This window comes from Sus scrofa, chromosome 17 (assembly GCF_000003025.6).
Source record: "Sus scrofa isolate TJ Tabasco breed Duroc chromosome 17, Sscrofa11.1, whole genome shotgun sequence".
Classification (NCBI taxonomy): Eukaryota; Metazoa; Chordata; class Mammalia; order Artiodactyla; family Suidae; genus Sus; species Sus scrofa.
In genome coordinates this window covers 47,482,779-47,510,704 of record NC_010459.5, presented here as the reverse complement: position 1 = coordinate 47,510,704, position 27,926 = coordinate 47,482,779, and the positions used below count along the sequence as shown (strand labels likewise).

At 49.3% G+C, this 27,926-nt stretch overlaps 2 protein-coding genes across 2 annotated transcripts; both read left to right on the top strand.

Annotated features, from left to right (window-relative positions):
* Positions 4,407-10,905, top strand: LOC100739507 (WAP four-disulfide core domain protein 5-like). Its single transcript, XM_003483964.2, has 4 exons — positions 4,407-4,563; positions 9,034-9,174; positions 9,266-9,406; positions 9,797-10,905. The coding sequence occupies exons 1-3, from the start codon at positions 4,479-4,481 to the stop codon at positions 9,403-9,405; spliced, it is 366 nt and encodes a 121-aa protein (XP_003484012.1). The 5' UTR covers positions 4,407-4,478; the 3' UTR covers position 9,406; positions 9,797-10,905.
* KCNS1 (potassium voltage-gated channel modifier subfamily S member 1) lies at positions 19,634-26,762 on the top strand. The gene is made up of 2 exons (XM_013985402.2): positions 19,634-21,680; positions 24,355-26,762. Exons 1-2 carry the CDS (start codon positions 20,547-20,549, stop codon positions 24,823-24,825), a joined length of 1,605 nt encoding a protein of 534 aa, XP_013840856.1. The 5' UTR covers positions 19,634-20,546; the 3' UTR covers positions 24,826-26,762.

Sequence of the window (27,926 nt, the reverse complement as noted above, 5' to 3'; positions counted from 1 at the left end):
TGGAGGTCCCTGCTCTTTAGGCATCTTCCCTGTTGGAGTCTGAGATGCAGTCTCCACTGGCAGGTACTCCATCCCCCTGGATGACATGGTAACCTCTCCTGCAGTCTCTTTGGAGAAATAAAAGATGAGGCAAAACACCCTGAGTCTCTGCCTCTTTAGAATAATTTAGTGACATGAGCAGTGTCCTCTAGACACCAATAACTTGGACATAGGGCAGACTTGGGTGCGTCCATAAAAAGAAAAAGAAAACAATAAATTTATTTCTGAAACTTAAAAAAATGATTGTTAGGGTCCATATGGAAGAGCGGAAATACTTGTGACATGGACAATTGAAGATATAGATTAATAAAGGGTAATGGACACCACTAGTCACGAAAATGTATTGTGAAGCTACAATTACAAAAGCAATGATGGCACAATAATAAACAGTCAATGAAAAAGAATAGAAACCTCAGACACAGCCTCTGTTACACATAAAACTAGTTTTTATAAAGACGTAATTTCCAATCAATGGCAAAGTTTGAATTATTTACTAAATGTTATTAGGACAATTGCTTAATAACTTAGAAAAAAAATATCTCCCTATCTCATATCCCTATGCCAAAATAGATTTCAGATGAATTAAGAATTAACATGCTTTTCAGAAACCACAAAAAATTCTCAGTAAATACAGCAAACTTGCATCTGACATCAGAGTTAAAAAGGCTCTTCGGCATAAAAACAAAGGGAGAAAACACAAATGAAAAGAGTGATTTGACTACTTCAAAATGTAGAACATTGGTACAAAGCAAAATACAGGAAAGAAATATTTGCAGGCTAAGATTAAAATAAGCATTGGAGTTCTCTTGCGCAGCAGGTTAAGGAACCGGCATTTGTCAGTGCAGTGGCTTGGGTTGCTGCTGTGGTGCAGGTTTGATCCCTGGCTCAGGAACTTCCACATTCCTTGGGCATGGCCAAAAAAAGAAAAAAAAAGAAAAAAAGAAAAAAGCGTTTATCACACTCATTCAATCCTCAGAAGCATCCTATAAAATAAATATTATTATCTCTATTTTATAGGAGAGTAAACGGAGGCTTAAGAAAGTTAAGTAACTTGTCCAAAGTCACATGCTAGAACCTGGAGGCACTAGGATTCAAAAGTAGTTCTGCCCAAGAAGCAGGGTCACAGATACAGAGAACAAACTAATGGTTACAAGTGTGTATGGGGGGAATACAGGGGAGCGGGAGGTACAGACTCTCAGGTAAAAGGCTACAGAGATGTATTATACAACACAGGGAATAAAGTCAGTATTTTATAATAACTCTAAAAGGGCTTTAGCCTTTAAAAACTACATTAAAAACTAAAAAAACGTATTAACACAAATAAAGTTAAAAGGTAGGGCTGATATATATGTATAACTGAATTACTTTGCTATACACCTGAAACTAATACAACATTGTAAATCAACTATATGCCAATATAAAACAAATTTTTTTATATCTGTAAAAAAAAAAGCTCTGCCTGACTCCAGTTTACATCTACTAACGACGTTACCATACTGCCTCTTATGTATGACAAGGTAGTAATATCCTTAATATATAAAGAGTTCTTAAAACTCAATAATAAAAATAAAAGTGACCCCAATAAAAAAATCAAATAATGCACATGAGAAGAGACACAACTGGTCAGTATGAACACATAAAGAAATGCTCTTCCTCACCAATATTCAGAGAGAGGTGAATTAAAATGAGACCCCGTTTTCCACTGGCAGAGAATTTATTTACTTTTTTAAAAATATCCTGTATTTGGTGAGTGTATCTGTTAAGAATTTGGTTGTGAGCAACAGCAACTGAATTTTAGACTGTTTTATTTATTTATTTATTTATTTATTTATTTATTTATTTATTTTTGGTGGCGGTATGTGGCAGCTTGATGTGGGATCTCAGTTCTCAGACTAGGGATTGACCCAGGGCCACAGTGGTGAAAGCGCCAAGTCCTAACCACTAGACCACCAGGGAACTCCTGAGACTGTTCTCCTTAGAGTGCTGCCTTCTCTGTTCAGGATTTGAATGGAGGGGTGGGCAGCTCAGAGGTCATGGAAGAGTCCAGTGGCTCTAACCTGGGTCAAAAGCCCTTCCCTGTGATAGGAAATGACCCGATGATTGGCAGCCAACCAGAATGATAGGAGCTGGGGAACAGTGGCTCCATCAAAGGAAGGGATGCTGGGCAAACAAAAATGAGAGACGTCTACTGCAGAGCGAGCGGGTGGAGGCTCTCCTACACTCATTTCCTTCCTTTCTGAAATGTAATTGGACCGGCTATTCAAAGCCTGAAAATGATTGTGTCCTTTGCTCTAGCATTTCTTTTTTCCTGTTTTTAATTGCAGTTTAATTGACACATAAAATTATATTACTTCCGGGTGTAACACACATAAAGATTTAATATTTGTATACATTATGAAATGATGGCAGCAATAAGTTGAGTTAACATCCGTGGCCATACATACTTAAGAGTTTTCTCCTTGTGATGAGAACTTTTAAAATCTACTCTTTTAGCAACCTCAAATATGCAACCCGATATTATTAACTGTAGTCACCATGCTGTACATTAGAGCTCCAGGATTTATTTAGTTCATATCTGAAAGTTTCACTTTGTACATTTCTACTTTGAAACAAATTTACCCTAAGAAAATAGTCAGAGATGTGGCTCAAAAGGTATGTGAAACGGTCATTGTCAGAGCTTTATGTGTTGAAAGTTTAAAAATAGAAATCTATGTGTTTCACAACAGGGCACAAATTGCATATGCTTGGGCATCTCAGTCTTACAAAATACCAGGTAACCATTAGAAACGACAATATTGGAGAATGCTTCAACACACAGGAAAATGTCTACAACATAATCTTAATTGAAAAAGCATTTCTTGGAGTTCCCGTCATGGCACAGCAGAAACGAATCTGACTAGTAATCATGAGGTTGTGGGTTCGATCCCTGACCTCACTCAGTTGGTTAAGGATCTGGCATTGTGGTGAGCTGTGGTGTAGGTCACAGGTGCAGCTCGGATCCCAAGTTGCTGGGGCTGTGGTGTAGACCAGCAGCTGCAGCTCTGGTTCAACCCCTAGCCTGGGAACGTTCATATGCCGCGAGTGCGGCCCTAAAAAGCCAAAAAAAAGAAAGAAAAGAAAATGCATTTCTTCAATATACATGCGTAGTCTATAATCAGGAAAAAAATTTAGCCTCATCAGATTCTCCTTCTAAACCAAGCTGTTGAGGGGATGCTAGAATTCCAAACATCACATCAGAACATAGAATACAGGGCCTCTCTTTTCCTGAGAGCTTGGAAGACAACATGAGGGATTCGAGTTAAACCCAAGGAAGAACTTCCTGACGGCAAGGGTGGTTTGGGGCTGGAACATCCTCTTCCTTTCTCAGGGTCTCAGATGAGGTATTGCCCCACTTCCAAGACCCAGGAAGCGGATGGGAATCATGGAGAGTCAGTGGCAGACGTCCCGGCCCCAGTTAGGAATGACCTATGTGTCCTTGGGCCAGTCCCCTCCCATCTCCAGCCTACGGTCGCCTCATCTTTCAAGTGGGAGGGTGACCAGGAGGGTCTCGATCTCCACTAGTCCTGCTAAGCTACTTGGTTCAGTGCGGTTTCTTATGGGAGCCCCGCTGTCTCTGTTCCACCAAATGCAGGAGCCAGATGATGTGAAACCTAAGGTGGGATCCTTGGTGGAGAGGATTTTTTTTTTTTGCTCAGGATCCCTTAGGATGACAGAAGGGGTCCCAGAGGCCACCTCCATCTGCTATGACCCGTGACCACAGCCAAACCCAAACCCCTGCTCCAGCCACCCCTGACAGCTGAGCCAGCCCAGGCAGAGGGCAGTTCTACCAGATGCCACTGGAGGTGACCTCATCAAAGGCAAGAAGCTCTCCGGCCCCCACGGGACAGAAAGCCCAAGAGGAGATGACAGGGCGGGCCTCACCCACCGTGCCAGCTGGGGCCAGCCTTCTCCAGCAGAGAGCTCTGCCCTTCCGAGTTTTCCTAGGCATCAAGACCTCTGCAAAACCCCCTCCCCGCCGCCCGGCCAGTCAAAGCTGACTTCTATCCTCTGCCCAAGCCACGGCTGGAGCTTCAAGATCTTAGAGAACCAGGAATGGGAGCAGCTGACTCAACAAATTTTACCCTTTATATAGATGAGAAAAACCTAGGTCCAAAGAGAGAAAGGATTTGTCCAACTCCCAGCCCAAGTCAGCGACACCCGGCAGGACTGGATCCTAGCCCCCAACACCCGGGACCTGCCCCCACCCATCATCAATTCTTGCACAAGTGCCCTTGCACTGAGGTTCCTGAGCAGGGGCGTGGCCGGGACATGGCAGACACGTGTCACTCCATCCACCCCCGCTCCTTCCTCCCTTGACTCAGTTGCTCTAGTCTCTGAGGCGACAGGTCTTCATTTAGGAGCCTCTGAGTCCATCCTTACTAGTTGTTGGCAGCAGAAACATGAGGGCCCAGAGCCTCCTCCTCCTGGTGGCCCTCCTGGCTTTGGGGAGCCAGCTGCCTGCTGCTTTGGGCAGGAAGAAGGGAGGTGAGTATGGGCAGGTTTCTCTGCTCCAGGGACAGAGGTGGTTTTTACCGCTTAGCGGAGAATCAGGGCTTGGAGGAAGGCCAGTAATGCAGTGTGTGTGTGTGTGTGTGTGTGTGTGTGTGTGTGTGTGTGTGTGTCTGTGTGTGTGTGTGTGTGTGTCTGTGTGTATGTGACTGTGGATGCCTACTTTTTTTTTCCTTTTCTTTTTAGGGCCACACCCGTGGCATATGGAAGTTCCCAGGCTGGGGGTCGAATCTGGTCGCCTACACCACAGCCACAGCAATGCAGGATCCGAGCCACATCTGCAACCTACGTCGCAGCTCATGGCAATGCTGGATCCTTAACCCACTGAGCAAGGCCAGGGATTGAACCCACATCCTCACAGAGACAACGTCAGGTCCTTAACTTGCTGAGCCACAATAGGAATTCTGACGTCTGCTTCTTAGTGCTTCCAGCAGCTTGCCTTTTGTTTGTACATCTTGATGCCTATCAGCCTGCCTGCGTCTGTAACTATAAACATCTTCCTGCCAGCTCTTTGGTCCTGGTCTGTGCCTGTCACATGTCTGAGTGCGAGTTTGGTTTACACGCATGCATCTATCTCTACATCCATGTGTATCTTTGCACCCGCTCATCTGTGGGATCTGTGTCAGCATATATATTACTTAGGAATGACCACATCCACGTGTGACTGAGCTATGTGCCTGTCCACATGTGTGCCTGTCTCCCTGTGCCTCTGGGGACGACAGGAGACAGCTGGTACCTGCCCTTTGGTTGCTTCCATGGAGGTGTCTGGATCTGTGGGTTTGCAGGGCAGGGAGGTGACCCCCTCTGTCATCTTCTGTGGCCAACTAGGCCTGGTCTGGCCCCTGCCCATCTTTTCTCTGTTCTTCTCGGGCCTTCTCTGTCCCCGCAGCCCCATCTGGGAAAGGGATGCCAGAGCTGAGTAGGGGGTGTGGTTTCTGGGACCTGTTGGGAGGAAGTGCTACCCCTCTACCTCTCTTCTCCCCCACCTCCCCCAAAAGGCTCGATCCCACCTGTCAACAGGTGAGGGAGGCTGGTGCTGATGGAGTAGCTAGACAGGTGCCTCCCTATCTGGGTGATGCCTCCACCTCCACCCCTTCCGTAACACTCTGACCTACATACACCTGTGCAGCCCTGGCCCTGCCTCGGGGGAAGGAGACAGTCATGGGGACAGGTCCCTTCCTCCAGAGGGTCCTGGGGAGCAGTTTCTGCCTAACATATGCCTTCCTCAGAACAGAGCTGTCTCCGTGGGGTGTGAGCTGGTTTGGGGAAGAGAGTGCTCAAAGGTCCCCTAGGCTGAGCCGGGAAGGATGCTGGCAAGTTCCAATGCCAGCCCCGTGCTGGCTGTGATTCATGCACCATCCCCACACTCCTCCTCATTGCAATGTTGTGAGGTCAGGATTATCTTTATCCTCATTTTCCAGATCAGGAAACAGGCTCAATGGGAAACCCTCTGCCCAAGGCCAGAGACCTGATCTTGAGTTAGTGTCAAAGGTGGCATTTGAATGCAGGTGTGTGGAATCAGGGCGACCCCCCATCCCAACTTACTCCTTGTCAACTGCGATCACATGCCTCTCTCCCAGGAATAAAGGGTGTCTTGAGGAATCAGGTCCTGGCAGCTGATAAGGGCGCCTAAGTGGGCACTTTAGGAGGGCTGCTGGGGGCACTGGGAGAGGACGCCCTGATACCCTGCCCAGCGGCTCAGAGGTGGACGAGAGCCAGCGCCCGCAGAACCTGAGCCTGCGCAGAACCTGCCTCATGGTCAAGCAGGATGTGCTGGTCTCCCCCCACTTCACACAACTCCGTTCTGTCCTGACTCTCCCCCATGAGACGGTGGCCTGGCTCTCTAGAATGTCAGACAATGGAGAGTGACAGGGTTGAGCGTAGGGAAGTCTTGGCTTGTGGTCGGTAGAAACCCAGACACCTCTGTCTAAAAGACACCCCCTAAGGGAGTTCCCATGGTGGCGCAGTGGTTAACGAATCCGACTAGAAACCATGAGGTTTCGGGTTCGGTCCCTGCCCTTGCTCAGTGGGTTAAGGATCTGGCATTGCCGTGAGCTGTGGTGTAGGTTGCAGACGCGGCTCGGATCCCGTGTTGCTGTGGCTCTGGTGTAGACCGGCAGCTACAGCTCCGATTAGACCCCTAGCCTGGGAACCTCCATATGCCGCATAAGTGGCCCAAAGAAATAGCAAAAAAAAAAAAAAAAAAGACACCCCCCTCGATGGAAATCCTATAAAATTGGATTGTGATGATCAGTGCACAACTATAAATGCAATAAATTCATTGAGTAATTTTAAAAAATTAACTTTGAAAAAATAAAAGACACCCCCACCTCACTCATCAGGGCGTCTCTGATATTAAGAGCCCGGCCCAGTGCCTGGTCAATAGTAACTGCCCGACAAACGTTTTCAATGGTTATATGAATAGATCTGCGTCTGCGTGGCTCTGGGCATACGACTGTGTGTGTATGACTGTGTATGCATGTATATGTCTCTCTGTTCACACCCACACATATGCTATATACTCATATATACATATAACTATGTATGTCTGATTGTGCCTATAATTATCTGAGTGTATATATTTACTCATGTAGGCATGTGTATATGACAGTGGGCCTCTATATTTGACTATGTGTATACGTTCCAGTTCATATGTACATACATGGCTGTGTTTATACATGTATATAACTTTCTTGTGAATGTCTGGATCTGTATATACATACGTATAACATATACGCACATGTATATGCACAGATCAAACTCGATTAAATGGCTATTTTTGGGAGTTCCCCTCATGGCTCAGCAGAAACGAATCTGACTAGCATCCATGAGGATGCAGGTTCGATCCCTGGCCTCGATCAGGGTTAAAGGATCCAGCATTGCTGTGAGCTGTGGTGTAGGTCACAGATCAGCTCAGATCTGGCATTGCTGTGGCTGTGGCCTGGGTCAGCAGCTACAGCTCCGATTCGACACCTAGCCTGGGAACCTCCATATGCGGCAGGTGCAGCCCCAAAAATACAAAAAAAAAAGGCTATTTTTATAGATCAAAAAAGTTGAATATCAGCAGTTTTATATGGTTAAGCTCATATCTATGTGTGTGTATTTATCTAAATATGTTTGCATATTTGACCCTGCATGTGTACCTGTGTGTGTGTGTTCAGATATCTGTGTAAACGTGTCTTTCATTCCCTAAGTCTTCCTCTCCCTAAGACATCCCCAGACTGTGTTCCTTTCAGAGAGTATATATGAATACATATGTCTGTGTCTCTATGTAGACACCTGTGAGTGGGGAGCCTGGATTTGGAGGGAAGGTTAGGAAAGGCAGGTGAAGACTTGCATGTGATGCACTGGGCAAAGGGCACAGCAAAAAGCAGGCCCTACACAGAGAAGGGGCTTGGAGTTGATCAGGAGCCACCAAGTAGAAAGAGCGATGAGACCAGAGAGACGGACAGGCATGAGACACAGCCTTGTTGGCCCAGGTGGAGATCTTGAATTTTGTTTTTCCCTGTCTTTTATGCCATCTGAGTCTCAAACCAGCCCTGGAAGGAGGGAGTCCAGCCTCCCATTTCACAGACAGAAAACTGAGGCTTAGAGTACCAAAAAAAAAAAAAATTTACCAGCCATTTGCAACAATACAGATGGACCTCGAGGGCACGATACTAAGTGAAATAAATCAGAGAGAGAAAGACAACACTGTATGATCTCATTTATATGGAATCTAAAAAATAAAACTAAAAAAAATTAAGCTCCTGGATACAGAAAACGGTTGGTAGTTGCAGAGGAGGGGCGAAATGGGTGAGGGGGGTCAAAAGAAACAAACCTCCAGAAAAACAGTAAATAACCCATGAAGTTATAATGTACAGCAGGGTGACTACAGTTAATAGCGCTAAACTGCATATTTGAAAGTTGCTAAAGGAGCTGATCTTAAACATTCTCATCACAAGAAAAAAAATTTGCAGCTGTAGATGGTGACCTCTGTTAATGGGGCCTATGGTGATCATTCAAGTACCTACAAATATTAAATCATGGCTGTGCACCTGTAACTACGAGAATGTCAGTGTCAATTAGACCTCAGTTAAAACATGAAATTAAAAATAGGAGTTCCCGCTGCGGCACAATGGGATCAGCAGTGTCTCTGCAGCGCCAGCAAGTTCAATCCCCTGTCCAGCACAGTGGGTTAAAGGATCCAGCGGTGCCACAGCTTCGGCGTCGGTCACAACTGTGCCTTGGATCTGATCCTTGGCCTGGGAACCATAAGCCATGCAGTGGGCAAAAAAGGGGAAAAAGAAAATAAATACATACAAGATAGTTCATGGAAAAAAAAAATTGCCAAAGGACAGGCAAGAAGTAAGGAGTGGAGAATTTAGATCATCTGATGCCCAGGGCAGCGTTTATGCCTAATTCTGAACTGCCTCCGACTGCGAAATTTGGGGGGGTCTCTTACAGAGAAGTCTGGGGGCTGCCCACCGGATGATGGGCCCTGCCTCCTATCAGTGCCTGACCAGTGTGTGGACGACAGCCAGTGTCCCTCGAGGATGAAGTGCTGCCACCAGGCTTGCTTCCGCCAGTGTGTCCGAAAAGTCTCAGGTAAGTCTCTCTCCACCCTGCTGACCCCCAGCCAAGCCCCAGGGCCCAGGGCCAGGGTGCAGGCGAGGCTCACCGGGCCCCTGTGTTGCAGTGAAGAAGGGCAGCTGCCCCAAGGACCCACTGCGCTGCCTCAGTCGCGTGCAGCACCTGTGCTCCAAGGACTCAGACTGTCGGGGCCTCAGCCGGTGCTGCCTCGGCGCCTGCGGCCGGGACTGCAGAAACCCTGTCTGAGGTATGGCTGTGTGTGCCTGGGTGAGTTCTTTCCCTCTCTGAGCCCCAGCCCTAGGCGATTCCTCCAGTTCAACAGGGTTTAACAGATGCCTGCCCAGAAGCCTGGCGCGCCCATGGCTGGAACTGGGGAAGTGGATGCAGGGGTGGGGTTGGGGATGCTGTGAGGATGAGGGAGGAACCGAGGAACCTTGTTCTCTTACTGAACTTCCTGCCTCTCCTGGACCACAGCTCCAAACACTCTGGGCTTCAGTTTGCCTTGTGAAGGAGGGTGGGGAGTCCTGCCGGAGTGGCTGGGCTGGGTGGGCCAGGGCAGGGGGTGTCTGGATGGAGGATCAGACCCAGAGCTTTATTGTGGGAGGGGGAGGTTAACTCTTTCCTTCTCTCTCCTCAGGTCAATTCCGGCTAAGGATCCACAGCTCTGAACCTCAGATTGGGGTTCCCTCCCTGCAGGAAGATGGGATGATGGCGGGCCTGGGACCCTGTCACCTAGATGTAGCCCTCTTTGCCAGGGGCAATTCCACCTTCTGATGAACACTGATCTGCTGTCACTTCCCCTGCAACCCATCCACCCCTGGATCCTCCTCCTGGGAGTCAAGGTCAATAGCCAGACCTCAAAGGACTCCTCTCTGTTGCCTGAGCTTCTCAGCCTTCCTAACGCCCACTTTCCCATCTCTTTGGATGTGTGTTTCTTCCACCTGAAATGCCCAGTTCAGGCTGGCCTCTCTTTGTGGAGACCTGACCCCTCCCTCAGGCAGCCCAACCACTCCAAACGTATATCCCAGCAGAATTTCCCAAACATCAATCTATTCACATACACCTGTTTCACAATGTCTGCCATACCTGCAGAAGAGCATCCTGATATTTTGCGTATTGCCTGTGCTACTATTTACCTAAGTTTTCCCTTAAATGGACTCACTGTTGTATATAAATAAATTCATTTCAAAAGAAAAATTGGATATCACTACCCTACAGGGGACACGCAGGATCACTTGTCACAAATAAGATGTAATTGTATAAGCAGATGCAATGAAAACAGCTAAGTTCCACTGAAGTAAATCACACCAGATTAAATTATAGTAAATAATAGTATTAAATTCTGGCTAGATGCTGCCACCTGTCAAGACTATGTGCCCGAAGCCTGCTCTCTGTCTCTGTTGTAATAAAGGAAGATTTACAAGACTTAAAGAGCTGCTAAACTGAGACTTTCACGGAAAACCTAGAAGAAATGGACAAATTCTTAGAAAGAAGCAATCTTCCAAGACTAAACCAAGATGGAATAGAAAAGATGAGCAGACCAATCACAGGAACTGAAATTGAAACTGTGATTAAAAAACATCCAACAAACAAATAAACTGAGACTTTTTTCCTGGTGTAGTTGCAAAGACTGAAAAGAGAATTTTCTCAATCCAAGAGTCAATGCATGATGTTGTGTCCAGGCATAACCTAAGGCTATTTCTTTTCTTTTTTAGGGCTGCACCCATGGCCTATGGAAAATGCCAGACTAAGGGTCGAATTGGAGCTGTAGCTGCTGGCCTACACCACAGCCACAGCAACACAGGATCCGAGCCTTGTCTGAGACCTACACCACAGCTCATGGCAATGCCAGATCCTTAACCACTGAGCGAGGCCAGGGGTTGAACATGCAACCTCATGGTTCCTAGTCGGATTTGTTAACCACTGAGCCACGACGGGAACTCCTGAGATCACTTCAAATTGCTCTCCATTTGGGGGAGATGTTGCCTGAACAGTTGGGATGTCATTAGTGGGTAGGTCTGTCTCCATCGCCAGGCAATACCTCCTTGGCCTCTATTTCTTGAGGGCCTGGTCCATAGTCAGGGCTTAATGAGTAGGGGTGTAAATGAGGGAATGACAGCCATCTCAAAGGACATTCCTGGACCCAGACAGCTAGATCCCTGCCTGTTCCTCTTACCCAGGACTTACTTTGAGGAGGGGAAGGAGGTGGGTGGACCCCTTCCTGCTTTATCTGCTGGGTCTCCTGTGTCCTGATAGAATCTGGGGCTGACAGTCAACTGTGGAGGTGAACTTGAGGATCCTGGATCTTCTTTCCTTGTTCCCTTGACCTTGAGTGTGGTCACAGGTGAGACATCACTCTGGACTTCAGATGGCCCTGTTGGAAGATGCAAGAATTTTACTTCCTCACTGCCATAGACCTTCTCATGGGGTTCAAATGCCTGAACTATTGACTCAAAAGCAGCACATGCTAATTATATGGATTTAAGGTGAGGTCTGCGAGGGGGAGGAGACAGAACAATCAGGGAGTCACTGACTACCTGTGGGCTGTGATATTTCCCTTCCTCTCTCTGGGCCTCAGCTGCCCCATCTATAAACTCAGGTGGTTAAAACAATACATTGTACTGTTTACCTATAATCTTCCCTCTCCACCCCTACCCTGGCGAGGTGATTTGGGTCCTGGCTCTAGGACTTGTTTGGGCCAATGGGACTTGGCTGCAAGTGACAAGGTGCCAATTTCAAGGTGAGGGACCAGGCTTCTTGAAGCTTCCACCCTCTGCCATGAGAAGAGTTACCCAGAAGCCACTGGTCTCAGGATGAAAGATACCTACTAGGGGTAGGGAGGGACGGGGCTGAAGTTGAGGTGTCCCAGCTCATCCTCAGGTTTTGAGAGGGAAATAAGTGTTTGTGGGAGTTCTCGTTGTGGCTCAGTGGTGGCGAATCTGACTAGTATCCATGAGGATATGGATTCAATCCCTGGCCTCACTCAGTGGGTTGAAGATCCGGTGTTGCCATGAACTGCGCTGTAGGTTGCAGACTCAACTTGGATGTGGCATTGTTGGTGCTGTAGGCTGGCAGCTATAGCTCTGGTTCAACCCCTAGCCTGGGAACTTTCATATGCCATGGATGTGGCCCTAAAAAAAAACAAACAAACAAAAAAAAAAAAGAAAAAGAAGAAAACAAACAAAAAATAAGTGTTTGTGATAGGAAGCCAGTGAGATTTAGGGGCAGTACCTTACAGTTTTATCACACAAAGAGCTGGTCTCATTCAGATAATGGCTACTATTTTTTAGCGAATGCTCATGCTATGCTTCGCAATTTAAAACATCATTCCAGCCATCCTACCTGAGAAAGGTGGTTATTGTTATTCCCATTTGACAGTGAAGAAGCAGAGGCTTTGAGCTAAGAGGTAAAATAGCCCAAATTAAACCATATCGTGTTCCTCCTTAAATACTGATCAAATCAGCCACAGGTAAAACTGCTCACACTTACCCTGTGCCAGGTGTCATTCTAGTCACTTGACGTGTATAACCTCATTAAATCCTCACGGCTTTACTAGGTAGGCTTTATCATGTTGCCCATTTCACGTATGAGGAAACGGCACACCAAGAAGTTAATTTGGCCAAGATTGTGCAGATTATAATTAGTAGAGCCGGGATTCAACCTCTGATGTCAAAGCTTAGAAACTTATTGACCATATTAATTACATTGTCTTTGAAAATCCCTTCCAGCTCTAAAGACTCAGTTTCCACATCTGAAAAATGGCGATTACAAAACCCAAGGCTCAAGAAGAGTGAGTGACCAGCCTTAATTCCAGGCACTTGGAACTTGAGTCGGAGGGTGTGTGGCTCATTGCCCTGGGTTTCTTTTCTGAAAGGCATCCGGAGGAAGAGATTCCCAAGTGAGCCACTTAGAACTTGGCTGGTGAGGGCTCCACGTCCCGAAGCCCTGAGTTCGGAGTTAGTTTCCTGGCACAGCCAGAGATGGCAGGTCACAGGCCATGACTTCTCTGGCTACAGGTTGCAGCACCTATGCAGCCCATTCTGGAGTCACCTGCTCAGCTTCCTGGCTAACTCACTACCTGTACCAGCAGGTTTGTGCTTTGGTCTTTGCAGTGCCAGCTCTGTCCTTAGCTATGAAATTCCAGCCTGATCAGCTCTATCTCCCCTGCTTGTCTCCACTGCCCTTCTGAAAGGTCTGCTGAGAGGCTGGACACCTGGGTCCGCAAGCCTGGGTCTTCAATCTGCTGTCTTGTTTTCGTTCCTTCCCCATCCACTAAGTGTTTGCTGAGCTGGTCATACAGACTGTAGGCCATGCCTTCACAAAGCTCACCCGCTAGAGGATAAGACACAGATCTAGCCAAAGAGCTGTATGTCATGCATCAGACTGGAGGAACCCAGGACACCATGGGAGGTCAGGAGGAACCTAACTCAGTCTGGAGACCAGAGACCTCCTGAAGGAGATGAGAGTCAAGTCAAGATCGTGAGTTTTAGAAGTTCGTCCAGTATGACACCAACAGCAATGTTCTCAGATATATTTGCCCATTTCCCAAGCTCCTGGCATGCTGATGACATTCTATGTTTTGACTTGGGTGGCAATCATACACACACCTACATCTGTAAAAAATTTTATTCAGCTGTAACTTAAGATCTGTACTCTTTACTATAAGAACATTATACTTGAATTTTTTTAAGTAAATTAAATTTTTAAAAATCTTTTTTAGGGCCTCACCCGCGGCATATGGAAGCTCCCAGGCTAGGGATTGAATCGGAGCTGCAGCTGCTGGCCTACACCACAGTCACAGCACTGCCAGATCTGAGCCGCATCTGCAACTTACACCACAGCTCACAGCAACCCCGGATCCTCAACCCACCAAGCATGGCCTGGGATTGAACCCGCATCCTCATGGATCCTAGTCGGGTTCGTTAACCTTGGAGCTGAGACGGGAACTCCAAAATAATAAATCAAATTTTAAAAAATTTGTTTCCTCCCTAGGAAACATCCCTCGAAGCTAGGGATGGCCACGTGACTCAGGACTGGCCAATCAGAAGTTAAGAGAAGTCTAATGAGGGGCTGCTCAGAAAGCTATCGTTTTTCTAACAAATGAGATTGACTCAACCTTCTGCCCATGTGACCTCAAGCAAAGTCCCAGAGGGAGTTCTCGAGACAAGTGCAGGTGACTCTTTAGAGTTGTCCCCATGGGGCAAGGGAGCTGGAGCATCTGCACCTCTGTACCTCTCCATTACTGTTACCAGATGCAAGTCCATGTGCCTGAAGCACAGTGAAGCCAAACGGTATTAAACTGGTGGAGTTTGGAGCAGAGCCATGCAAGGAAACGGGTGGCTCCTGCCCCAAAAGGCCCGAACCCCCTGAAGACTTTCAAAGGCAAGGGGTGGGGTGGGGGTGGGACACATGGTTAGTTATTGGACATTTCCTGGTGTCAGATCCTTTGTTCTTACAGCTTTCCAGTAGGCCAGATCAGAATGTTCCTGTAAACCTCCAACAAAACAAATATTATTCTTATTCTGCAACTTTTAATCCAAAAATGTAATACTCCTAAAGGTCATGGCTTTAAGAATAGGCTTTCCTGTATATTTCAGACCACTGGCAGCATCCTTTTGCAAAGCCCAAGTGACAGAGGACAAAGGTTAAAGTAAGGTCAAAATAAAAGGAACAGATCTAATATGGAGTCAGATTTGTTCTTCCCCATTTTATTAGCAGTTAAGAACTATGGGGTGGGGGGTTGGGGACATACATTCCCAGGTACTTCGGGCTCCCCTGTGTGCAGAAACGGCAGGCTCCGCAGTCTTAAGGAAACCCTTTGACCAAGAGATACAGACACGAGCAATCAGAAAGGAAAGAAGGCATCCTGGGAGCCAGTGGGCACAAAAGTGGTAAAGGGATCCAAGCGGATGTGGGCAAAGTGCTGACATCATCTGCTGTGAGGATGAAAGCCACACGAGAATAATGGACAAGGAAGTGCCAAGGAGCCTGAGTCTTCAGTGCCATTTGTGGCCAACTGCACCAGCCCTGGACCACCAAAGAAAATTCAGTTTCTGATTTTGCAGCTAATTCAATCTTAACTGACACACTGGGTGAAGAAAGGGCAGGAAGAGCTGGCCATGGAGAGGGAACAGCACGTACTACTCCTCACCTCAATCCTGAAAGGTAATCATTGCTCCCATTTTACAGATGAGGTAGAAAAGAATCCAAGAGGAGACATCACCTGAACAACGGCCCCACCACAATTTAGTGGTAAAGGCAGGACTTGAACCCAGGATATTAGTCATCTATTACCTGTACCAAATTACTGCACATATAGTGGTTTAAAACAGCATACATTTAATTATCTCACAGTTTCTGTGGGTCAAGAATCCAGGCACTGTTTAGCTAGGTCCTTAGCTTCTGGGTCTCACAAGGTGGAGGTTTTGGCCAGGGCTGGGGGTCTCATCTTAGCCTCACTTGGAGAAGGACCCACTTTCAAGTTCATGTGGTTGTTGGCGGAATTTCAGTTCCTGACAAGCTGGTGGACTGACCTCCTCAATTCCTAGCTGGTCACTGGCCAGAAGTTGCTCTCATTCCTTTGCCCCTCTAGCATGGCAACTTGCTTCCTCAAAGCCAACAGGAAGTCACGGTCTTATGCAACCTAATCCCGGAAGCAACTCTCCATCACCTTTGCCGTGGTCTGTTCATTAGAGGCAAATCTGTAAATCCTGCCCACACTTGAGGGGGAGGGATTACATAAGGGCATGAATACCAAGAGGTTTCCTCCTTGGTAAAATGAGGGAATCAGATAAGAGCATCTTTCTGCTCTAACTTCTCCCATTTTTTTTTTAGGGCTGCACCCCTGGCGTATGGATGTTCCCAGGCTAGGAGTCCAATCGGAGCTACAGCTGCCAGCCTATACCACAGCCACAGCAGTGCCAGATCCGAGCCACAACTGCGACCTACACCACAGCTCACAGCAATGCTGGATCCTAAGCCCACTGAGCAAGACCAGGGATCGAAAGCAAGGCCAGGGATTGAACCTGTGTCCTCATGGATGCTAGTCAGTTTTGTTTCCACTGAGCCACAATGGGAACTCCTAACTTCTTGTTTTGAGGGAAGAACTGAAGTGGCAGAGCTTAGAGGTGCACTGGCCAATATGGTAGCTACTAGCCACATCTGGCTACTGCTCATGCGAAATGCAACTAACCCAGATATGTACTGTTGGCAAATGTGGTAGGCAGAATTCTAAGATGACTACCAGTGACCCTCGCCCCTGTTTCATCGCTTCCTCTTTGAATACAGGTAAAAGGGCGATTGTCCTGGGTGGGCCTGGCCTAAGCAGGCAAAGTCCTTTAAAAGCAGAGCATTTTCTCTGGCTGCTCACACAGCACTCTAGTTTGCCTAGGAGAAAGGGAACATCCGTGCTGTGAACTGCCTGCAGGGCCATGTGCCAAGGAACCCCAGGCAGCCTCTAGGGGCTGAGAGTGAGTCCCCAGCAGACAGCAAGCAGGAAAAGAGGGACCTCAGTACTATGGCCACAAGGAAATGACTTCTGCCAACAACCTATGAGCTGGAAGAGAACCCCAAACCCCAGATGAGAACTAAGGCCTGTCCAACAACCTAACCTCAACCTAGTAAGACCCTGAGTAGACAATCTAGCCATGCCACGCCCAGACTTCTGACTCACAGAAACTAATGAGATGATAAATCTGTATTGCTTTAAGTTGCCAAGTTGCTGGTAATTTGTTACACAGCAATGAAAACCTAACACACTGGATGTTGAAGACTTAGCACAAAAATGAAAATGTAAACTGTCCTGTTAATAATTTCTTTATTAATTCCTTGTTGAAATTATAATATTTTGGTTTAAATAAAATATATTAAGGAGTTCCCGCTGGGGTACACAAGATTGATGTCGTCTCTGCACCAGGATGCAGGTTTGATTCCCAGCCTGGCACAGTGGGTTAAAGGATCCAGCGCAGGCCACAACTGTGGCTCAGATCTGATCCCTGGCCTGGGAACTCCATATGCCACGGGGTAGCCAAAAAGAAAAAAAAAAAAAAAAAATGAAAATGTATATCCATTAAGCCTAACGTCATTTGTTTCTTTTCACTTTTCTAAAACGTTGCTATCAGAAAATTTTAAATTCTATACGTGGCTTACATTGTATCTATTGGGCAGTGACAGGCCTAGAGAACTCAGAAGTCAGCTACATGACCTTGAGCAAGTCACCTCACCTCTCAAAATCTTACATTTCTTGTCCATGAGATTGGAATAATAACAACACCTACGCCACAGATGTATTTGCAGTTTAAGAGAAGAGGCCTGGAGAATACTGGCCCCAAGGTAAATGCTCAAGAAATAAGCCATTATTGTTAATAACAATCCATCCTTGCAAAGGAGGAATCCTTTCTTGTACCCAGGTCCTGATCTCCAGGGACCCTCTCCCCAACCAGGCACGCAGTAGGCGCTCAATAAATGCTTGTGGGTTACACAACCTTGACAAAGCTCTTTGGTACACTTTTCTCTTACCTTCACCACCACTTGGAAGGACAAATCAGGAATCCTGGGGCAGGTGAGGACACTGAATTATTTGGTCCCAGGTGGGGTGGAGGTAGGGGTTTTGATCAGTTTTAGGCTTCAGCTGTTCCAAGATTTCCCGGTGGCAATCGTGGAAGCTGAGTGCCCTGAACAAGTGACTGGCCTCACCTGTAAAATGAGGAACAGACGACTCTGTCCCTGTCGTTTGTGTCAGGACCAGCTCAGAAAAGTCACCTGAAGGAGAGGGCCTGGCCCATACCAAGGCCTCAATTAAGGAAGTATTATTACTGCTGCTGTTGTTGTTGTTCCTTTGTCAGAGAAGCTCTGGCTGAAATTCCTTTCTCGAGGGACCCCGCCCCACCCCTAAGTTATCCCTCATCCCCTGGTCCCTGACTTGGGGGGATGCCCCAGCTCTGGGCCCTGTCTCCAGATACACCCCCTTTTCCCTAACTGAGTCAGGAATAGAAACCACCGCCTCCACCTCCGGCTGCCCGAGGCCTCCCTCCCTCCCCCGGCAGCCAGCGATCGATGAAGCCTCAGCCGCGGGGGACGGAGGAAGAGGGGGAGGGAGGGGACAGCAGGGCCTCCGACAGCAAAGAACCTCAGTGGGGCGCAGGGCAGAGACAGCGGGGCGCTGGGCTACGCGGTCGGCAGCTCCCCTGCCTCGTTGCCTTTGGGGAGGACCACGAGGCCGGCAGGCGTGCTGGAGAGGCCACCACAGGTAAGGGACCTCCTGGGTGGGCAAGGGGGCGTGGTCTGGGGAAGGGTCAGGGGCTGCGACAGTGGGAGGCCAGGCTACCCTGGGTTCCCGGTGCCCAAGTGCCCGATCTAAAACCCCCCCAAGGAGGGAGCCATGTAGGATGACTGCCTTTGGGGGCTATCTTGTTTCTCACCTGTACAATGGGATTCGAAAACCTCCCAGCCAGGGTTGGTGAAGGAATTAAACCCAGTGAAATGAGTGTGGAGCCCAGCGAAGTGACTAGTGCACAGTAGGTGCTCAAAATAAATGTGTGTGGATAGAGTCTTGAATCAAAAAGTCTAGTTTCCGACCTCATCTGTGCCATGAGCTAGTTGGGTCATTTTGAGCAAATCACTTAATCTTTCTTACTGATATTCAGAGGCTTGTCAGAGAAAGTTTCAGTGAATTAATCATCGGGTTTCAAAAAGCAGGAAGGTGAGTTTCAGAAAAAAAGACAACAGAATTTGCCCACAGTCATGCAGCTAATGGGCGGTGGAACTGGATTAGAAACTCCATCCTTTGATGCCAAGTCCTGGTAGGAGGGTAGGAACTGCACCACGTTTGTATTTATTGGGCACAAATTATGGGCAGAGACTATGCTGGTGATAAACATCTGGCTTCATTTAAGCCTCAAAACTTCTCAAGGAAAACCAGCTGTTTCCCAGTTTAAGATGAAGAAACCAAAGCTCAGAGAGGGGAATGATTCTGCCCAAGGTCCACAGTTTCTAAGTGGTAGACTCAGAATTTGAAGGCAGGTCTGATGAGAGAAGTGCAAGAGATGAATATTTGAGTGCCTACTGTATTCCGGGGGCTTTGCACACACACTCACAATAACCTTTCTCCGGAAGTACTGTTACCCACATTCTGCAGATTAGAGAGTCAAAACTCAGAGCTGGAGGAGACTGGCTGGAGTTCACACAAGTGACAGAGCTAAGGTCAAAACCCCGACCCGTTTAAACACCAAGCCCAGGTAAGCGAAGGGCACTCTGCTGGGTCCCTGCCAGGCACTGGGCCAGATGCTTGATACACTCAGGCCCGCATGCACTCTGGGACACCGGCATGACTGAACCCACAGTGCAGGTGAGATGACTGAGGGTCAGGAGGTGAGCCACTGGCCCTCAGGTCCTGCAGAGCTTGGAGACAGTGAGCAGTGGAAGATCTAACATTTCCTGCGTATCCTTTAAGGCCGAGCACATCCATAACCTACCTTCACCCTCCAGCCTGCCTTCCCAGCAGGTGCTATTGTCTGCGCCAGAAACTGAAACCCAGAGAAAAGTATCTTCTTCCTCAAGGCTCCAGGTGCACCAAGGGTGGCGAGACATCCAGGTCTGCCTGACTTCCGGGAGTGTGATTTATTTACACTCCTTTGACGACATTTGGTCACTTAATCTTTTTCACCACCCTTGGAGATGGATATTTTTATTTTCCTTTGGCAGAAGTTCAGAGCGCTGACATGCCTTGCTTATGATCACACAAGAGGGCCAAAATTCAGTGTGACTCTAAAGATGTCTTAAATAGTCTAAGCCAATGGCTCTCAATCTTGTCTGGGCATCAGAATCACCTTCCAAGCTTGCTGAAACCCAGACTGCTGGCCCCTGTCCCCAGCAAATCCAGATCAGGCGGAGAACATGCGTCTTTCCCAGGTGGTGGTAAAGCTGCTAGTCCAGGGAACACACTTTAAGAACTTCCAGTCTAAGCGATTCTCCCAACAATCCTTGGTGGTAAACATTACTATCCCATTGTGCAGATGGGGACACTGAGGTTCCGAGTGCTGGCTTGTCCAAGATCCCATAGTAAGCCTATGGTATACAAAAATCCAAATTTGGGCAAGGAGATAGCCTAGACGAGCACCAACCAGGTGCCAAGACATCCTGCCATTCAACAGCTTCCATAATCCTCCAAGGTACACCTCAGCAGTCATGCTCCGTAAATGAAATGGGGACAGGGGAGGCCCAGGGATTTGGCCAAGCACCCCCCGCCCCCCCTCCCCGCCTCCAGGAGGGGAGTGAGGGACATTCAAACCCAAGCCTAACTCTTGAGGCCAGGGGGCGCTTGACGGGTACTGGGCACCTAGGGCATACCAGACACTTCACACAGATCCTCCAGTACCCCCGGCTGGTGGATGGAGCAGGGATTTAAACGTGATCTTCGTGGAAGGGAGGTCCGGGGACCTCCACCCCTGCCACTTCAGCACGCCCGTCTTGTGTCCGCAGGCCGGTGCACCGCAGCCATGGTGAGCGAATCCCCAGGACCCGGCACCCGGGTCCCTTGGCGGCGAAGTGACGAGGCTCTGCGCGTGAACGTGGGCGGCGTGCGGCGGCGGCTGAGCGCACGCGCCCTGGCGCGCTTCCCGGGCACGCGGCTGGGTCGCCTGCAGGCTGCGGCGTCCGAGGAGCAGGCACGACGCCTGTGCGATGACTACGACGCGGCGGCGCGCGAGTTCTACTTTGACCGGCACCCGGGCTTCTTCCTGGGCCTGCTGCACTTCTATCGCACCGGCCACCTGCACGTCCTCGACGAGCTGTGCGTCTTCGCCTTCGGCCAGGAGGCCGACTACTGGGGCCTGGGCGAGAGCGCCCTGGCCACGTGCTGCCGCGCGCGCTACCTGGAGCGGCGCGTGGTGCGGCCGCGCGCCTGGGACGAGGACAGTGACACGCCCAGCAGCGTGGACCCGTGCCCGGACGAGATCTCCGACGTGCAGCGCGAGCTGGCGCGCTACGGGGCGGCGCGCTGCGGCCGCCTGCGCCGCCGCCTGTGGCTCACCATGGAGAACCCGGGCTATTCGCTGCCCAGCAAGCTCTTTAGCTGCGTCTCCATCGGCGTGGTGCTCGCCTCCATCGCCGCCATGTGCATCCACAGCCTGCCCGAGTACCAGGCTCGCGAGGCGGCAGCCGCTGTGGCGGCGGTGGCCGCGGGCCGCGGCGCGGAGGGCGTGCGCGATGACCCGGTGCTGCGGCGCCTCGAGTACTTCTGCATCGCCTGGTTCAGCTTCGAGGTGTCGTCGCGCCTCCTGCTGGCGCCCAGTACGCGCAACTTCTTCTGCCACCCGCTCAACCTCATTGACATTGTGTCGGTGTTGCCCTTCTATCTCACGCTGCTGGCCGGCGCGGCGCTCCGAGACCGAGGCGGTGCAAGCGGCGAGGAGCTGGGCGACCTGGGCAAAGTGGTGCAGGTGTTCCGTCTCATGCGCATCTTCCGCGTACTCAAGTTGGCGCGCCACTCCACTGGGCTGCGCTCCCTGGGCGCCACGCTCAAGGTAAGAGCTCTGAGGCCGGGTTGGGGGTTGCTGGGACGCGGGTGTAACCATGGGGCAGGTTAGCAGGGCTAGACACCAGGTTTGCATTTCACGTGCAGTCCAGCCTTCCCAATAGCTCAGTAGGTAGGAAGGGCTTTCTGTTATCTCTCTTTCCCAGCAGCGAAACTGAAAATTGAGGCAGAGCTTTGTTTGTCTTTCTTTCCCAAACCAAACCGAGACCAAGGTCACTTTGGGTTTATCTGTCAAACCTCACAAAAATATGCAAAGCAGGATGCTCCCTGGCTTCGCCGAGCCTTTGTGCTGGCTTTATCAGGGAGCACAGGTGTCACGGGTCACCCTTAATAAGCTAAATCCAGCAGTGGCTCCAGAACTCACACTTAACTGAATGCTAACTCTGTGCCAATTTCATATGCATTATCGATTTCATCCTCAGGAAGGTGCCATTATTTATTTCCTTCCTGTAGACGAAGAAGTGGAGGTTGGAGGGTTGGCTTTTAAAAGCCTGGTTGCAACTTACTGAGCACCTGCCCTGTGTTAGGCCCTGCACTGGGGGTGAAACCCTGGCAAGCTTACCCTCCAGGGGGTGAAATTAGCCTGGTTTAGGGAGGAAGGGGCTGTGAACAGCTTGGATGAAGGCCCCAGAGAGGGGAAAGGATGATGCTGGGAGAAGTCCAGGGAGGAAAAGGGTCTGCCACTGACGCAGTGAGGGAGGTGAGCGGGCAAGGTACTGAAGGGCCATGGACTTTTTGGCCCACAATCGTGGATTTATCCTGTGGCAATAGGAGACCCTAGGAGAGTTGTAAACAGGGGCAAGTTTTTGTTTGTTTGTTTGTTTGTTTTTTCTTTTAAGTGCCTCACCTTTGGCAAATGGAAGTTCTCAGGCTAGGAGTCGAATCAGAGCTGCAGCTCCGGCCTACGCCAGAGCCACAGTAACACCAGATCTGAGCAGCATCTGCTGCCTACACTGCAGCTCATGGCAACACCAGATTGTTAATCTATTGAGTGAGGCCAGGGATCAAACCTGCATCCTTATGGATGTTAATCGGGTTCTTAACCCACTGAGCCACAGTGGGAACTCCAGAGGCAAGTATTTTTTTTTTTTTTTTGGTCACTACTTTACAGATGTGGAAACTGAGGCTCCAGGAGGTGACAGGACTTGTCATGTTCCTCAATGAGTGAGTGGTACAGACCAGAGAAGAAGACCTCAGCTCTTTCTCCTAAAATTCTGTTAAGAATCCCTAAAAAGTTACTCGAAAAGCCCTTGCACCCTTGGCTCAGGAAAGCTTTCCTCATGCCCTCCCAGCAGGGCAGCCAGGATGCTGGATGCGGGCAGTGTGACCTGGGCAGAATGTCTGGGCATGGAGTTGCCATCATACCTCAGTGCTAACAAACCTGACAGTATCCATGAGGACATGGGTTGGATCCCTGGCCTCGCCCAGTGGGTTAAGGATCCCGCGTTGCCATGAGCTGCAGTGTAGGTTGCAGACGAGGCTTGGATCCTGTATTGCTGTGGCTGGGGGGTAGGCTGGCAGCTACAGCTCCAATTCAACCCTTAGCCTGGGAACTTCCATTGCGGCAGGTTCAGCCCTTAAAAAAAAAAAAAAAAAAAGCCTGGGCAAGTACAAGACTTCCATTAGCCAGACCCTCTGAACTCAGCATCTCTCCAGGGAAGATCCGCCCCAGAACTCTGCCTTGTGTCCACCACGCAGGGAGCCAGGGCCTGATGTTACTAGCTTTTTCTGCCAGGAAGAAGAGTATCGATCGAAGCTGCAGGGTCCAAGACGTGGGCGTAAGACTCTGGACGAGAGCCTTGCCACTCAAAGCGAGGCCCCTGGCCAGCAGCAGCTTTCTCATTGCCTGGGAGCTTGCTAAAAATCTCTGGCCCTATCCCAGACCTACTCAGTTGGGTTCCCCCTACGTGACTTCTCCGCACATTACAGTCGGGGAGGCCCTCTTCCAGACCAGGGGTGCTCAGCCTTGACACTGTTGACCTTGGGGGCTCAGATTATGTCTTGTCGAGGGGAGGGAGGCTGTCCTGTGCACCGTAGGATGTTTAGCGGCATCCCTGGCCCCTGCCCGCTAGAGGCCAGTAGCACACCAGTCCCGGCTGTGATGGCCAAAAAAGTCTCCTGACCTTACCACGTGTCTCCTGGTGGGGGAGGGGGGAGGCATAATTGCCATATTTGAGAACCAATGCCTTCAGTGGGCAGGTGCATCCCGTATCATCTCAGCTTCCTTGAGAGGCAGAAAATATTTTTGTACTTATCAGAAATGGGATAGACCAGTCAAAGGACACGAAACCGGCTCTTGGCCTTGTGGAATATAAACTGGGGTTGTCGCTTGGCTCCACAATGGTATAAAAATCCTGAGCTTTCCATTAACTGGCTGGTACCACCAGTGCCCCCAGCGTCAGAAGAAAGAGCTGCAGTTTAGCAGGCAGGCACCTTGGTCATAGAAGTCAGGCCTGTGTTCAATCCCAGGGCAATTTGCTGGCTGTTGTAGTTGAAAGATTGTAGTTTGCAGGCAGGAGAGCTGGGTCTTGGCACCAGCTCTGCTGTGCTGTGTGTCTTTGGACCTACCGCTGCTACTCTCTGGGCCTCAGTGTCCCCATATGCCCTGGACCGGGTGTGTAAGCCCAGCCTGCTCTGACTTGGCATCCTGCATTCTCTTCCAGCACAGCTACCGTGAGGTGGGCATCCTGCTGCTGTACCTTGCCGTGGGGGTGTCCGTGTTCTCCGGCGTGGCCTACACAGCCGAGAAGGAGGAGGATGTGGGCTTTGACACGATCCCAGCCTGCTGGTGGTGGGGCACAGTGAGCATGACCACCGTGGGCTACGGGGATGTGGTCCCAGTGACGGTGGCTGGCAAGCTGGCAGCCTCAGGCTGCATCCTGGGGGGCATCCTGGTGGTGGCACTCCCCATCACCATCATCTTCAACAAGTTCTCCCACTTCTACCGGCGCCAGAAGGCTCTGGAGGCCGCCGTGCGCAACAGCGACCACCGGGAGTTTGAGGATTTGCTGAGCAGCATTGATGAGGTGTCAGAGGCATCTCTGGAGACATCCCGTGAGACCTCCCAGGAAGGAAGATCTGAAGACCTGGGGGCCCAGGCCTCCAAAGGGCCTCCAAACTCTCAGGTTTATTAAAACCAGGGCTCCATGCCCCCACTCCCACCCCCTACATTCAGCTGAAATGGAGCAGAGATTCCTGCGCTGCTTAAGTTCTCCCTGGTAGCATCACCTCGCAAGATCATTCATTCTGGCCTCAAAAATGGCACGGGAGGCTGGGTCCTTTCCTTCAAAGATGCAGGGCAGCCTAGTGTTAGCCTAGATTCTATGAGCCTGGGGAGCAACCCAGAGACCTTTATAAATGAACCTCCAAGCCACCCACGACACAGGCATGAGCCAAAGAGGGAAAGTCAAAAGGATGCTAACAATTCCTGAACATCTCCTATCTGTTAGCCATGTCACACTGGCCCTGTGTTGGAGGATGTGAATTATCCCCATTTCACAGATGAGGAAACTGAGGCTCAGAGAGGTACAGTGACCTGCCCAAATGTCACACAATTAGAAGTGGTGGAACCAAGATTAGAATCCTGGCTTGTTGGTCTGCAGAGGCCAACATTCCTTCCACTGGTCCTTCTTCTACCCTCACAAAGTTTGCTTGTGGTTTAAGGGAGTTCATGGATCCCCAGAGTCGGTTTATAGGGTTAGAACCTTCTGTTAGAGCTAGGGAAAGGCCTGTATGGGGGATTCAGATGTCAGATCCCTGGACTTCAGCGATGATTCTTTTCTGGGAGCTTCCAACGGGAGTCAGCTTTCAAAGATGAGGTCTGGGAGGAGGGAAGAGAGGGCTGGCTCCTTAGCGGGTGGGGAAGACGTGATAAACCATAGCCGTGAGGCTTCCTCCCAGGGCTGGCTTAAGATACAGAAAGTCTGAAGGGGCCCTGGCCTAAGGCCTGAGGTCTAGACCAACCCATGCTAGGGCCTACTCCATCTCCAGATTTCAGCCCATCTATCAAATGGTCCCAGTCTGTGCCCCCCAGGGACCTGAAAGCCAAATGGAGCAGGGGTGCCAGTTCTGAAATATTGGTAGCAAGGAGCTGTCACACGTGGACATCGAGCCCCCCCTTCCTGGATCCCCCCAGTCTGTCCGTGGCAGGTCCCTTCTGGCCACAATGCAGACCTCCAGCCCTGCCTTGGTTATCATCCAGGCAAATGCTTGAGACTCCTGTTCCTTTTGGCCAGGTCCAGCCCTCCCATCCTTGCTGGGGCCACATGTCTTATACTCATCTGCTGAATCCTCGCTATGCTTGCTGAGAAAGTTGGGAGGGAAGGGTTCCCACAGCTCTTTGCACATATGGCGGCCAGGATGCCCAGCCCCGTACCGTCATTACCAGATGGTGGCTCTGGTCTGTCCCACTGTACTGAGCTCCAAGATGGAAAACACTGTCTGGTTGAAGCCGGCTTGGTGCAGAACAGGTGTTTAGTAAATGTTGAGTGGATCTACCAATTCGTACCACCTGCTGTGTGCCGAGCACCGAGGAGGAAGAGCAAATGGCCAGGGGGAGACTTTGTTCTCAAGATGGCAGAGACGAGAGTGTTCCCTGGTGGCCTAGCAGTTGAGGACTTGATGTTGTCATGTGGGCGCAGCCAAGATAAATAAATAAATCAACTCAGTGGGAATATTTGTATATTAAAAAAAAAAAGGTGGCAGAGCAAGACTGAAAAGAAGGTCCTTTCAGTTCTGCCTCCCTCTACCTCCTTGCTTTCTGGAGGATTTTAAAATGACTTCCTTGTAAATTCTTCACACACTCATTTAGCAAAGATCTTTTGGAAGCTGAGGCCTCACGTGTGGCCTGCAGATGTGTTTTGTTTGGCTGAACAGTATTTTTAGTATTTTTTTTTAATTTGAATGCCTTTGGCATTCAGCCCAACCGAAAGTCATAAGAGATTCTTTCACTGTGGCCATAGAAACACTCTATACCTTATTTTCTGCCCCTCCCATTATAGTTGGACTTGTTTGTTGACTTTCTCTTTATGTTATATTCTGTACAGTTAGAAATAAAGCACTCCATCCCACAGCCTGGGCTTTCCTTACCTCCTTCAAATTGAAGTGTGACATGGAATTCTCCTTCTAGCTTGGTGGGGTTAAGAACCTGACTCCTTAGTATCCCCAGGATGCAGGTTTGATCCCTGGCCTCCCTCAGTGGGTTAAGGATCCAGTGTTGTCACAAGCTGTGGCATAGGTTGCAGATGTGGCTTGGATCCTGTATTGCTGTGGCTGTGGCATAGGCTGGTGGCTGTGGCTCTGATTTGATCCTGAGCCTGAGACCTTCCACAGGCCATGAGTGCAGCTGTAAATAGACAAAAGAAAAAAAAATTGAAGTGTACCTGGCTGTGGGGGTGGCTGTGTTCAGATCCTGGGTTGTCAAATGATAACAAGAAGCTACCCCTTCTCTGAGAACCAGATCCTCGGTGGTCAGTTGATAACAAGTAATAACAGGAAATAGCCCTTCACCCCTGTTTCCCATGGTCTGCTGGTGTCCCAGCCTAGAGCATGAGCAGTGGCCTCACTGTGTTTTGCCCCATGACAGCCCAGTTATGGAGGATGTGTTGCCTGTCACCACTCTAATTCCAGTCTCTGTATCAGTTAGAGGTCTTTGGTTGCAAGCAACAGAATCAAACTCTAGAAAATTTAAGCAAAAAATGACTGCATCAGATGGCCAACAAGCACATGGAAAAATCCTCAACATCACTGATTATTAGAGAAGTGCAAATCAAAACCACCATGAGATACCACCTTACACCAGTCAGAATGGGCATCATTAACAAGTCCACAAATAACAAATGCTGGAGAGGGGGTGGAGAAGAGGGAACCCTCCTGCACTGTTGGTGGGAATGTAAGCTGGTACGACCACTATGGAGATCAGTATGGAGATACCTTAGAAATCTATACACAGAACTACCATATGACCCAGCAATCCCACTCTTGGACATATATCCGGACAAAACTTTCCTTAAAAAAGACACATGCACCCGCATGTTCATTGCAGCTCCATTCACAATAGCCAAGACATGGAAACAACCCAAATGTCCATCGACAGACGATTGGATTAGGAAGATGTGGTATATATTATATATACACAATGGAATACTACTCAGCCATAAAAAAGAATGAAATAATGCCCTTTGCAGCAACATGGATGGAACTAGAGACTCTCATACTGAGTGAAGTAAGTCAGAAA

Excerpts from the sequence above, each read along its gene's own strand:
- LOC100739507 (XM_003483964.2), top strand. The coding sequence starts at position 4,479 with ATGAGGGCCCAGAGCCTCCTCCTCCTGGTGGCCCTCCTGGCTTTGGGG. Across the intron at positions 4,564-9,033 it reads TTTGGGCAGGAAGAAGGGAG|AGAAGTCTGGGGGCTGCCCA; the intron begins GTGAGTATGGGC and ends GGTCTCTTACAG. Across the intron at positions 9,175-9,265 it reads GTGTGTCCGAAAAGTCTCAG|TGAAGAAGGGCAGCTGCCCC; the intron begins GTAAGTCTCTCT and ends CCTGTGTTGCAG.
- KCNS1 (XM_013985402.2), top strand. The coding sequence starts at position 20,547 with ATGGAGCAGGGATTTAAACGTGATCTTCGTGGAAGGGAGGTCCGGGGA. Across the intron at positions 21,681-24,354 it reads CCCTGGGCGCCACGCTCAAG|CACAGCTACCGTGAGGTGGG; the intron begins GTAAGAGCTCTG and ends ATTCTCTTCCAG.